Source organism: Ciona robusta, chromosome 2 (genome assembly GCF_009617815.1).
Source record: "Ciona robusta chromosome 2, ASM961781v2".
Classification (NCBI taxonomy): domain Eukaryota; kingdom Metazoa; phylum Chordata; class Ascidiacea; order Phlebobranchia; family Cionidae; genus Ciona; species Ciona robusta.
The window spans coordinates 1,488,153-1,500,806 of record NC_143236.1 but is presented as its reverse complement, the minus strand read 5'-3'; the positions used below and the strand labels follow the sequence as shown (position 1 = coordinate 1,500,806).

The 12,654-nt window shown below is 36.2% G+C and overlaps 4 protein-coding genes across 6 annotated transcripts; 2 read left to right on the top strand and 2 right to left on the bottom strand.

Annotated features, from left to right (window-relative positions):
- Positions 1-978: 978 nt before the first annotated feature.
- LOC149739619 (large ribosomal subunit protein eL21-like) lies at positions 979-3,927 on the top strand. Its single transcript, XM_089872957.1, has 5 exons — positions 979-1,119; positions 2,837-3,000; positions 3,181-3,272; positions 3,587-3,737; positions 3,804-3,927. The coding sequence occupies exons 2-5, from the start codon at positions 2,851-2,853 to the stop codon at positions 3,891-3,893; spliced, it is 483 nt and encodes a 160-aa protein (XP_089729083.1). The 5' UTR covers positions 979-1,119; positions 2,837-2,850; the 3' UTR covers positions 3,894-3,927.
- Positions 1,126-2,936, top strand: LOC149739620 (uncharacterized). The gene has a single exon (XM_089872940.1). It carries the CDS (start codon positions 1,373-1,375, stop codon positions 2,738-2,740), a length of 1,368 nt encoding a protein of 455 aa, XP_089729066.1. The 5' UTR covers positions 1,126-1,372; the 3' UTR covers positions 2,741-2,936.
- A 384-nt stretch (positions 3,928-4,311) lies between the features above and the next one.
- On the bottom strand, positions 4,312-6,712 carry LOC149739618 (ileal sodium/bile acid cotransporter-like). 3 transcript variants are annotated; one of them, XM_089872949.1, is made up of 10 exons: positions 6,376-6,712; positions 6,217-6,304; positions 5,822-5,940; positions 5,584-5,764; positions 5,395-5,510; positions 5,230-5,318; positions 5,040-5,163; positions 4,737-4,884; positions 4,591-4,684; positions 4,312-4,544 (listed from the first exon to the last, which is right to left on the bottom strand). In XM_089872949.1, the coding sequence occupies exons 1-10, from the start codon at positions 6,434-6,436 to the stop codon at positions 4,542-4,544; spliced, it is 1,023 nt and encodes a 340-aa protein (XP_089729075.1). In that variant the 5' UTR covers positions 6,437-6,712; the 3' UTR covers positions 4,312-4,541. The 3 variants fall into 3 exon arrangements, with proteins under 3 accessions (XP_089729075.1, XP_089729073.1, XP_089729074.1); XM_089872947.1 differs by having other exon boundaries at positions 4,312-4,525; positions 6,376-6,706; XM_089872948.1 differs by having other exon boundaries at positions 4,312-4,525; positions 5,584-5,749; positions 6,376-6,689.
- A 587-nt stretch (positions 6,713-7,299) lies between these two features.
- Positions 7,300-10,404, bottom strand: LOC149739617 (uncharacterized). Its single transcript, XM_089872955.1, has 6 exons — positions 10,234-10,404; positions 10,011-10,157; positions 9,648-9,782; positions 8,984-9,190; positions 8,496-8,600; positions 7,300-8,082 (listed from the first exon to the last, which is right to left on the bottom strand). Exons 1-6 carry the CDS (start codon positions 10,315-10,317, stop codon positions 7,996-7,998), a joined length of 765 nt encoding a protein of 254 aa, XP_089729081.1. The 5' UTR covers positions 10,318-10,404; the 3' UTR covers positions 7,300-7,995.
- Between the last annotated feature and the right edge of the window lie 2,250 nt (positions 10,405-12,654).

Here is a 12,654-nt window from a genome sequence, read left to right as displayed (position 1 = left end):
ATTTACTAAATAATCATTTTAAAATTTGTTTTAATGCAAACTATTTGATCTGACTCTTAGACACAGATATTTACAATAATCATATTTATTGTATACTATATAACTGTCTAAAACATAAGCCTTCTTATATGTGGCAACATACGATTCCTTGTAATTAACCCGTTCGTTGATTTCCTGTGCCCACATCCGCTGGCCAATCTCACTCCAGTGAAAACGGTTCCATTAGGTTTATAGGCCTTTACGTCGTCTCATGAGACTGCGATTAATTACGTCTCACAGTTACACTTGCAGGGTCACGCTTTGTTTGCTGCCGAAGACACAAAATTTGGGAACAAACGCGAAGAGATCGATCGCTTTAATCGCGGGACTTACCGGCTGCTCTTGTCTTTTGCTTTAATGGAGTAAAGTTACGTGACGTAAAACCGATCATACCCTAATATTAGTCAGGTCGCTGTCAGGGAAACAAACTGCGATGCGAAGTAATAAGCTAAACTTTGCCGTGATTGAAAACTTAGATAGAAGCACGCTATATGCCGTTATAATGCCGAAGAGAAAAAATTAGTATTCTTTAAATTTATACCAATCAATAAAGTGACATAAAATTGTATGATCTCCGCCTCATAATTTCGTTACAGATTTATTACACATATTGTGCCCAAACCATTTTTTGACTAAGAAATACTGCGCTATAGATGTCAAGCAAAGAGATTAAAGCCATTTATCTCTTTGTGTCAAGTGTAAATTTTGTTGTAACATTTAAAATCTGTCAGAGTAAAACTGTATTAACGTAAAATTGTATTTTCCATTTTGAACTGTAACCAAGTTTCTATGCTATAATGTAGTTTTAGAATGCTGTTAAAGATTTCAGATTAAAAGCCAACAACCGGACCCTAAGAAATAGAACGTGGAACAGTTTTTTGGGAAGTCCTGGAAAATCTGTATACAGTAATTTAACTGGAACAAAAATCTTGCACCTTTTTGATTTGTATTGCCAATCACGAAGGTTTTGTTGTGCTAAACCCTATTAGGCACCCCTAAAAATATAATAACTTCGAACAGCGCTACCGCTAGACTGGGGAATCACGTGACCTACACGTTCTTTTTAGCCCATCGTTGTTGGTAAGTGAACTTATTGACCAATTTTATCATAATATTAACCATCTACAATTACGCATGCACATTTTGAGTAATCCACAGCACTAAAGGCGTATCTATTCAGTTAAATGCATGTATAAACAACTAAAATACCATAACTTTATCGTTTTGCGCACTTTCTGTATACAACATTCGTTTATTTTATATAACGAAGTTATAGCACTTGTTGTGTTTAGCACAGTCCACTGATTCTCCGATTTCATTTGAGTTTACAAATATGAGCGATACTTCTACCAAAAATAAGCAAAAGTTTGACAAGAAAGTGTTGGCTGATGCAAGAAAGAAGTTATTAGCAGAAAAGCGAGCGCAAGCTATTGTTGAACAGTTGCTGGAAAGTAATGTCTCCGAGGATTTATTCCAAAAGTCGGTTTATTACTTGAGCGTTGACCGTTATGCTGATGTAGTGGAAGAAAGATCAATCACAAAAATATGTGGTTATCCTTTATGTTCGAATAGTCTGCAAAATATACCAAGGCAGCAGTACAAGATTTCGAACAATGTTGTTTATGATATCACAGAGCGAAAGAAGTTTTGCAGCAATTTTTGTTACCAATCATCTAAATATATTCAAGAACAAATTCCAACCTACCCATTGTGGTTGAGGGAATCTGATGATAAAGTGAGAATTACTCTTTTGAAGATTGGATCTGGTTCGAAGGGTGAAAAAGTCGATCTACTACATTTTGTTCAACCTAGTGATGCTGAAATGGAGTCTGAATTTCAGGATGAGAGCCAAGCAGATGCCACACATAATTCTAGTACCGATAATAATTGTAGGGAAGTTAGAGAATCAAGGAAAAAGACAACCCGTATAAAATTGTGTGACCCAACGAAGAGCCCAGGTTTGGTTACCAGACGTGACGAAAAGTTAAAAATTGATTTGGATGAATTGGTTGGTTTGTTTGGGGAGTGGGTCACAAGAAAGACTTTGGTAAGACTTAAATTGCTCCCAGAAGATGACACCCATGTTGATGTTGCTCCTGTGGATGCCAATGAACAAAGAAGAGCAGCCAAGCTGAAGTTGCTGGAGGAGAGGATGAATAAGATTGCGGGAGGTAAACAAATCCAGGAAAAGCAACCACTTCCAAGTTATGAAGAAGTGAATGAATATGGTCAGCGGGTTGAACAATATTTTCGTGGACAGTTCACTGCAGTTCAAGGTAGACATGTGATGAAACCAAACAAAAAGAAAAGTGATGAAGAAGAGGACACAACTTCACAGCATGTTGTTCCTACTGTCGATTCAAAGAACCAGTTAAGCATAAGAAAAAGGATATTAATGGAAAAGTTTTCTAAATCGCTTTCAACTATTGACTCCACCATGCACAATCCAGCAATTTTACAAGACATTCGATGTGTAGTAGACACTTTTAATTTAACGAGCAAAAATGTCATGCTCAAGCCTGATCAACTTGTTGTTGTCACCCTCATGATTCTTGAATTATTACAAAGAAGTTCCAGTTTTTCAAATACTTTACTTTCATCATCTGTTTCTGCATTTTTAAAAACTATCAGCCTAGAAATTGAAGAAATTAAAACAGCTGTTGAGCACATTGTTGAAAAAATTGTTTCTAGGCCCCCTTAATGTGTATATATTTTCATTTTGTCTCCCACTATATATATATATATATATATAAACACCTTTTTTTACCTCTTTATATATATACCTTTTTTGTTTCAGAAAAAGATTAGAAAATGACGAACACAAAGGGTTACCGCCGTGGTACACGGTACATGTTCTCTAAGAAATTCCGCACCAGAGGAGTAATTGGATTAACCAAGTACCTGACAGTGTATAAGAAGGGAGATATTGTTGATATCAAGGGTGATGGTGCTGTACAAAAGGTGAGACGTCATAATTTGTAACTTTTGTGTGACGTATGTTCGGTTTATTTAAACAAAACAATTTCACTGCAATATATTGCAAATGTCTATGATGAGGATGTACTTTTATGCGAGTCTTCATGGCTGCCTATATGCTGCTTCCTTTTTGTGTGCAGTCTTCTAACGTTACTTTTCTATCAGGGCATGCCACACAAAGTTTATCACGGTAAGACTGGCCGAGTGTTCAACGTCACAAAACACGCTGTTGGTGTTATTGTCAACAAACAAGTGAAGTAAGTTGATTGAAATCTACAGTGGGTTTTCAGATTTTTTAAATTTTTTAGCTTCAACAGTCAATGTTTTACAAACTATGTTTTCCTTCGTTTTGAATATTCAAAATTAGCAGCGATCTGTGTTTTACCACTAGATTTTATTAAAATTTTGCTGTTCAAGTTGAAAGAAACCAAATAATTTAGAAATATATTCAAATTCCATACGCTGGAGTTCAACAGTCCTGTTTGGACTTTGGAGAGATACAGATCTCCAAGTCTGGCTTTTTGCTTTTCCTAAATCTTAATTTTTCTCATAAACTCTGCTGCTTCATCAGAGGTCGAATTCTTGCGAAAAGAATCAACGTGAGAGTGGAACACGTCAAGCATTCCAAATCCCGAATCTCTTTCTTGAAGCGAGTTCACGAAAATGAAAGGAAACGTGCAGTTGCTAAACAAACTGGGGTGCCTTGTAACTTGAAACGACAGGTAAAAGTGGATATATTATTTGTTCTAATATTAATCTGTCTTTGCTTATGTTCTAACTGGTTTCAGCCCAAACAACCACGTCTTGGTCACTTCGTCCGTTCAAACGGTGTGGAACCAGAGCTTGTAGAGCCCGTACCATGGAGGTTCATTGCATAAACTGGGTTTTCAAATACACCAGTTTCTATTTCAACTTTGGTTTAACAGAAGTTCCATATTAGGGCAGTGTTATAAGTTTTGAAGCCAGTTGAGTGTTCGAGTGTTCATTGTTATTTTTGTTTGTCTTAACTGATATACCAGGTTTATATAGTTTGATATATAGTCTGTGGGAGGTGATGGGACACCTTCAGCACCTAATCATGTTTTAAAGAATAAACAATGGTCTATGAAAGTTCTAAGGATATGGTTTTATAATTTGTTGAATGTTCTTTTTTTACTACCAAATTGGATAAAAAAAATAGAATAAACAGGTGTCTTATCTTCCCCCACCCTACTAAATGTTTAAAAACGATGCCGTATGAAGACTTCTATTAAGCCTGCTCCAATCCACGTACACATATTTGCTTTTACAAGGCAGTTTGTGAAAATGCAATTTTAATAACGAATAAGCCAGTATAGCAGCACAAAAGTTTGTAAGAAGGTGTAAACGTTGAGTACAAATGCTACAGATTGTTCATATGTGATGCGTAGCGGTTGCTGTTGTCATCAAGCGCATCTTCGTGCGGTTTATTTGGTTGTGTCATCTCAACTGGAGGTTCTGGTTCTTGGTTGCCACGGCAACGCGAATACACCTATTGTATGGGCCGATTACTGTTTTTAAAGCGTGTAATAGATGCAACAGTTTGCGATAAGTTACCTGAAATGAGAGGCAGAATAATAGAGCGACCGCGACTTGAAATAGGAAATACACAAGCGGGTATGCGTACATCTCCAGTATCATGCAAGTGCATCTGATAAAAATGTTTTAGCCGGAATAATTTTTATTAAATATTGCGTTACTACCCGTAATTTAGTTGAACAATAGTTGTGCAGAGCTGGGTGTTCTGCGTTCCAGTTTCGATTGCAATAGTTCGCCATTGTTTCGCGTTCAAGATGGTGCTACGGCCAAAACCCGACAAAGCAGCAGACATGACGTAACCGAACACATAACCTGTAACGAAAGAATAGCAGGGTTTAGAACAAGTAAAAGGATCTTACGGTAGAATGGGGTAAGATTTTCTTTGAAACACGATCATGATATTTGAATATTATGTGCTAAAGGTGGCCCTTCTTCCTCCACCCTATACTATACATAATTTTTCTTACCCAGTAATGGCAGAACAAATCCCATCTCCCAAAATATAAGAGGAATGTTGTATGCTGCAGGGTACAGAATGATTCCCACTGTCGCAGCTGCTATAATCACGAATAGACCAAGTACAGCCCCTACCTATTAGAAACCGGTTACGAATCTAAGTTTTATTTGTAAACAACATCGGATTCTAAAGTTAAATACCTTTGCCATGGTGTCCGCCCATGTTGGCTTGAAGTAACTCAATAGCATTCCTACGCCAACTGGTATAATAAACATGGCAAGTACCAAGGCTGGGAAAATGATTGAATTAACATAACATATAGAATATAGGTGAATGCTGTAACGGCTGTAGAATGAAGAGCTTACCAATACTGAGATACGGAATTGTGATTACTCCTTGTACGAACGATCTCCCATATACAAACAAACACAAAGGCATCATCGCAAACGCTAATATAGTTGACATGGCAGTCATGGTGATGCTGCGCGAATGATGCAGTTTAAATCAGAATTGTCCACCTAGTTTTTGCAAGTTGAATTAGGTTTATCTTATACCTTAAATCTAGATCACCGTTTGACCAATAAGTTATAAGATTAGAAGTATTTCCTCCAGGCAAGCACCCCATCACAAGTACCACCAATGCTTTACCCCTTGTTAATTTAAACAACTTAGCAAGACCGAAAGCACAAAGTGGCATGATACCAAATTGACAAAGGAAACCTGCAATAAAAGGAGCTATATATATAATTAAACACACATCGTGTTGTTAGATTAGGTAGTTTATAAACGTACCAATCAGAATTCCCCACGGTCGTGTAATCCGTTCCTTCATTTTTGCGATTTTAACTTTGCAGCCCATTGCGAACATTACAATCGACACACAAGCTATGAGAGTGATGCTCAAGGCACGACTAAAGTAAATAAGTGTCTGTACGTCACATTAAGCAACAATAGTAGAGTAGGGTGAAACAATTTACCTAAATGCATTTCACGAACCCACATTTGATGATAAACTAAACAATGTTTCAGATTTATTCGAGAGTATTCTCACGAAGACATAAAAAGACTCAAAAGAACAAATTCATGGAAACACCAAAAACCGTCATAGGCCTATATACTTTTATTTTTTAAATATAGTACAAAAATATGATAGGTGTCTCGCTTTCCCCAACCTTATTATATCTTACCTGAACTTGACACGCGTAGCACTGCTACATCCTGGGAGCTTCATCATAGCAGATTCATCGTCGAGGGTTGAACAGGAATTAAATGAGACTACAAAAAAATAATCGTATTAGTATTTTTAAAGCGTGACTCACCGGCTTACTGCTGACAAATACGCTTACGTGCTGCCTCCCCAGAGCCAGAGTATTTAATGGTTTCTGTTGCAACTGTAGTGTGAACCATCCTCGTCAATTCAGCAAACCAATGTTACAAATAACTCTGATGCAGCATTCAAGTCTACAGATTCTTATCTAACGAACTGATTTCTTATCTTTGCAACGTTTTCTGTGGGAAGTGTTTAACTCCCCTGGAACCTTTCTCCAAAATCACTTGACACCTATTTGTTGATCTGCTGTTTGGTTTTTGATGTGTAGTGATAATATGCAAGTTGCTAACTTACTTTATTTGCAGCGATTATCTTATATATACTCAGAATATACTTGATTTGCCTTTTTTTGGAAATCAAGCTGTAGTAAGAGAATTGCAAACTCAACTGGCATGAACATCAGCATATACAACAGTCGTAAATCGTTGTAAAGACATGACACGTAATCGACAGAAACAGCATAGCACGTAACGCTTTTAGGAATGTACCTGGCGTCCTTAAAGTTTTAGTTGCTATATAGGGAAGGAAACAAAATCACTCTTTGGTGCGACGAAAGGAAACAAAATCACTATTTAGTGCGAATTAACCATGAACTTGCGATAAACCCGAGCAGAGGTTGGGTGCCATAGCACAATGCTGGTTAGCACAAGGGGTTATGGGTTAAAGGTTCATCGCTGCTACTCTTGACCTATGTGTCCTTGGGCAACACACTTAACGGAAAAATTGCTCCATTCCAGTAGTCACCAATGAGTCGTTTAAATTGTTGGCCATAAACCCCCCAAAATTACATATAGGGTTATTCGTTAGCTGCGGCACGTGGTCTGCTGGTGGAATGGTATATCTGTTCCGTCACATTCACCCCTGCCTATTTTTCACATGCGCGTGTCTCATTTTTGTTTCCACAAAAATAAAACTAATTACATGGGACAAAATCAAAATGTGAAAAATATTTCTTCCTTTTTTATTTATCTACGATACTGGATTGATTGAACGAAATAACAACTGTCGTTTTCTTGCCACGTGATTAAAGCAGTTACATTCATTCATTTAAGTGTATGGCACAGAATATCTCTGTTATAACAACCGTCGGACATGTTAAAGTTAGATGCATGCCACTACAGGTTCTGTTTAACATCAACAGGGCAATCATGTTAAAACCGACAAGTGAGATTTAAAAGTGTAAGATTTTTATAGATGGTTCAGAGCAATTTGCCACACCATACATCATCATAGATAAACAAAAAGTTATTGACATTATTCACAGCATTTTACAGAATATACAGATTATAAAATGGAAAACATTGCACGATTTGCAATTTATTTAAAATAGAAAAATTGTGTAGTTTAAAGTTTACCGTTATGAAGTATAAAAAGAAAAACAAATCAAGCTTAAAAAAATATCCTGGAACATTGGGAAAGGAGTGGAAGTATGCGTACATACAGTTGTGTACAAGTGATAAATTTGAAGTAAAGGTGTATATATAGTTCATATAAAGACTCTTAATTTACAGGTGTCACAATGCAACAGTCAATTAACAATTGGCATCATTGATTCATAACGAATTAATACAATAACTAAATTTATAGTTTGGACCCGGGCGTGGAAATGTTAGATATATTTCAGGAATAGGAATATTTAGTTGGTGTTTGGTCGATCACCGTTACAGTTTACCCCTTTTACATTCCTGATTGGTTTTCCATCTGTGACTAGTGCCAGTTGAACCTGCAGAACAAAACCTAATTATACCATGATTTTTAATAATTGTTCATTTATGCCAATATACACTGACAGGTGTCAAAGTGGTAAGCGCGCCTGTCTCTAACTAGAGGTAATGGGTTCAAGGCTCGTCGTTGCTACCACTGTGGGCCCTTAAGACACCTAAATACAATTGCTTCAATACGGTGGTCACTAATGACCTGTTCAAGTTATCAGCCACACATAAAAAAGTGGATAAAATAATCACCCGAAAAGTAACATACTTGGTAACTTGTAAGCTGGCACAGGGTGTGTGAAACAGAACACCCGTGTTATAACGACTGATGTTTCCCGACAAAGCGAGGATAAAGTAAGTTACATTAATTAACTCATTCAATACTTTATCAGGCTACACCAAGTTATATGAAACACTGCGCTACCTCCTGACTAGTAATACAGTGAACACCATCAAGTTTCATCTTTGTCTTGCATTTTGAAATTTCACCATGATGGACACCTCTGCATGCATCTTCTATTAGATATGTCTGTAGTGTAACAATGTGCATTTACTAATAACGTTTTTTACTTCCAAAATAAGTCAAGTCCAGCACAAACTAGAAATGCACATTACATAATATCGAATCCATGAGATTCGAATCCTTTTGTATTCGGTATTCGTCTTTTCATAGCCTGCTATACGTTTTGTGATGCAAAAACTACCCAATACCAATAGTACAATTTTTGATCATTTTACAGCTCATGATCCAACAAGGCTGCTATGAAAGAGTCAATAAACTGACTTATGTGGGTAAAATTATTTTTTCCTATAATATAAAAAGATTCAAAATTCTAGATTCTAAATAAAGTATTCTAGGATATCCTAAAATACCTAATTATTCTGTAATGTGCATCCCTAGCACAAACATACCTCGAACCCCAGTTTCTTGCTATCTTTAACTGTGTATGCAACGCAAACATCCGTTGCAACGCCACAAACAAAAACCCTCTGTATCCCGTTGGCTTTCAGTATTCCACGCAGATTAGTTTCATGCACCTCATCATTGTCATAGAAGGCAGAATACGAATCTAGTTTGCTGTTGATACCTTTCTTTATCATCACACTCCCTTTTGCAATCTAACATACAAATATTATTAGGCAAAACTGTTAAATAGGAAAATAGGAAAAACCAAAACTTTATATTTGGTGTACAGGTCTATATTGAGTTCAAATTCCAATTCCAATTTTTCTATATAATCAAATCGATACCATTTTTAAGTTAACCTGTTAACGTAACTTATATTTGCATCTCTTACAATGGAAAACGACAGGCAAATAAATTTCTTCTATATCCCAAAATCGGCAAAAGATCTTTCAATAAATTCATATTATGGGTTCAGTGGTTCCAAACGAAGTTTTTAAACCACCAGTGCAAATTCAAGTTTTGTTAACTTAAACACAGTAACATTTTAAATGGAAAAAATTGATATTTTTTTAAACTTAAGAAGGACTATCTGTAGGCTACACCAATTATAAAGTTTAACTAAAGCTCCCATAAAAAAGTTTAAAAATTCTCACAAAGGTTTTAACTGACGTGCAAATCTTTATGAAGTTGAGCTCCCCAAGTTTCCTGAACACAATGAACTGGCCATAAAACTTGTTCTCTGCGAATCCCATTATCAACACTAAACACGACTTTTTGGTAAACTTCGGCCTCATCTACATTCACCTGTGGATTTAAAACAGAGAAAAAACTTGGATTAAAACAGAGCAAAACACAAACTTTTGAGAAAGTTGTAGGCCCACAAAACTGGTGAGGTCTATGCGGTAGCACCCTTTGTGCTGGGGTAATTGGCAACTTCTGGCCTAAATCCTAGGACCAATGGTCACGCTGTGAGACTTCACACACATTGAATGAAATAGCATTATGAAATATGTGTAATATATTTATACTTACAGTTGAATCAACATGTTGCTTAAACTTTTTCGCATTTGTAACAAAAGAAATGTGGTCAGATGGATGCCAGTCTTGTGTGTATGCAATAAAATCCCACTCTGAATTCTCCAACAATGAGTTTATCACCTCTACAATTTCTTCGCCATTCTAAAAATATTTGAAACATTACAATGTAATTGTAATGATAAGTTGTAAATGTATGTTATTAATCCTAAACATTTACCTCATGTGCAGGACATTCTTTAAGGGCCAATGATCCACTTAAGAAATCGTTTTGCATATCAACAACAATAAGTGCAGATTTCATAATTAAGTGTTACCATATATAGAGTATAGACTACTGATACAAACCCTAAAAATTCTTTCATATAATAATTGTTGCCTTTAAACTGAATTAGGTGCTTTTTTAGTCTCTCGTTTTTTCTATAGGCAAGGGGGGGAGGATTCCTCACTAGCACCCTGAATTAAAATATTTACATAATAACGATCAAAATCTGTCCCAGGGTACTACTTCACCTTACAAAATCTAAAATAACTAGTTTAAGGAACCAATGGGAACTAAATACTCATTAGTTGTTTACTTGTCAAATACGTCAGACTGGCAACTCATGTATTGTTATCGGGGTTTCCCCAGTAACCAATTCGTTGACGCGTGACTTGTTGGGCACGTTAATGGTCTTATACATGGCGCCCACTATAACATATAGTAGGGGGGGAAGTTGGGTCACCTTTAGCGCATAATATCCAAATATCCCGATGGTATTTTAAACAGTTAACAACGGTATATGCGAGTCATGAGGATACAGTTTTATAATTCTTTGAATTTTCTTTGTGTACTTCTAAATGGGACAAGATAATAGAGTTAAAAGGTGTCCCATCTTTCCCCACCCTACTGTATATAGGGAGCGCTATGGCCTTATAACATCGTGTTTCGTCGAAAAGATGTTTTATTCGGCACGTTAGCAGCCTTTGGGGTCTTTTTTCTTTTAACAGTTGTCCTTTATCATATGATGGGTGCGAGCTATGCCATCTACACGCCAAGGGGAGAATGAACCGTAGTCACACCCTTAAATATATTGGTAGCTGTTAAGATGGACGCGAAGGAATCGTATTTCAAGACCCGCAACATCAATAACAAACACGAATGTTTTTAAGCATCGAAGACCTTCACCAGCAGTTTAGTTTCGCTGTTCCCAAACAAAAAAATGTGTTTTTGTTTGTTAATTATTTTATATAATGGAACTTACTTAATAATTATATAGCTTACCTCTCTATAGTAATTGTATGAGCGAATTGATTTCATTATCTTACCTCATCTGCATAGCAAGTAACTAATATGTAGTCTGTGGGGGAAGATGGTACGTGTTTGAATGAATGCAACCACGGCCTACTAGAGATACGGCCTGATAATTCACATTTTACGTTTGAAATTAGAAGGCCTATTATACGTCACAACCAACATTATTTTCCCATTGTTATTCATTGTTTAGGTGTAAACATAGCAGCATAGTATACAGTTTAATTTAAATATTCATTTAAAATAGAAGGTGTATGCTAGTTGCAAAGAGATTATCAGGATTATTTTGCATTAATAAAGTGTTTAAAATTAACTGTAAGATAACCTACAGGTAGTCTTTTAGGTTAGAACAGATTACGTAGTCCCGTTCGCACTCAGTCGAAGAAAATTACGAGACAGTATATTCAGTATAGTTCTCTACATCCATTTCGCTACTGAAACAACATTTGTTTCTAAACCAGTGATTGTGTCTAAACTTAACTAGCGCACATTGAGTTAGTAAACAAGATAGTTTTAGTAATCGTCGTATGGTTTGCAGGTTCAATGATTATTTGTGTCTATGTATAGATGTTTTATTTTTAACGTGAACCACTTGCGGGTCTGAACTTACTTGATACTGATACAGTTCATTCAAATTATATTATATACATTGAACTACAGTTTACCATGGTCTACAAGTGCGCTGCATGTTTAAATTGGTCTTGTTATCAGTCCTGTCCGAAGAAACCTTCGTTTTTTTGGCTCCTGGACGAACGGACTTGACGGCAAAGTTGCTTATATACGGCAGACTGGCAGCTTGGTCTACACGGTGGAATTTACGAGAATGATTATGATGAAGCTCACTTGGTAAAGCATGGAAAGCGAAAAACCCTTAGTTCCAACTATTCCGTTAAAGCCAATTTGCTTACAACCATGTATTCTGGAAACCCCAACTTTTGTAGTTTACTTTTCAATACATGCTTTGGTGGACAGTGGTCAATCCAAAAACAAGATTCTATTCAAATCCACTTGATTCAGCCATTTTTATATAAATGATGATTAGGTGAATGATTTAACGTTATTTGCTGGTTGGTTGGACACTTATATGGTTACCAAATCAAACATCCAATGAGTTTCTCAATGAAAGCTTTGTTACTTTCTTGTTTAAGTCCGTGTTGGTGCTGTAAACTTTGTTTACGCCTTTAATATGTTTACAAGTCTTTACTTATATAATTATTGTGCTGTTTGGTCGCTTCTAACGCTGCATGTAGCTATACTTTCGTAAATAATTGACCTCATTGCTAAATTCGTATGTTTTTCAATGCGTTTTTCCCATTACTGCTACCTTTTTTTAAGCAAAATACATGA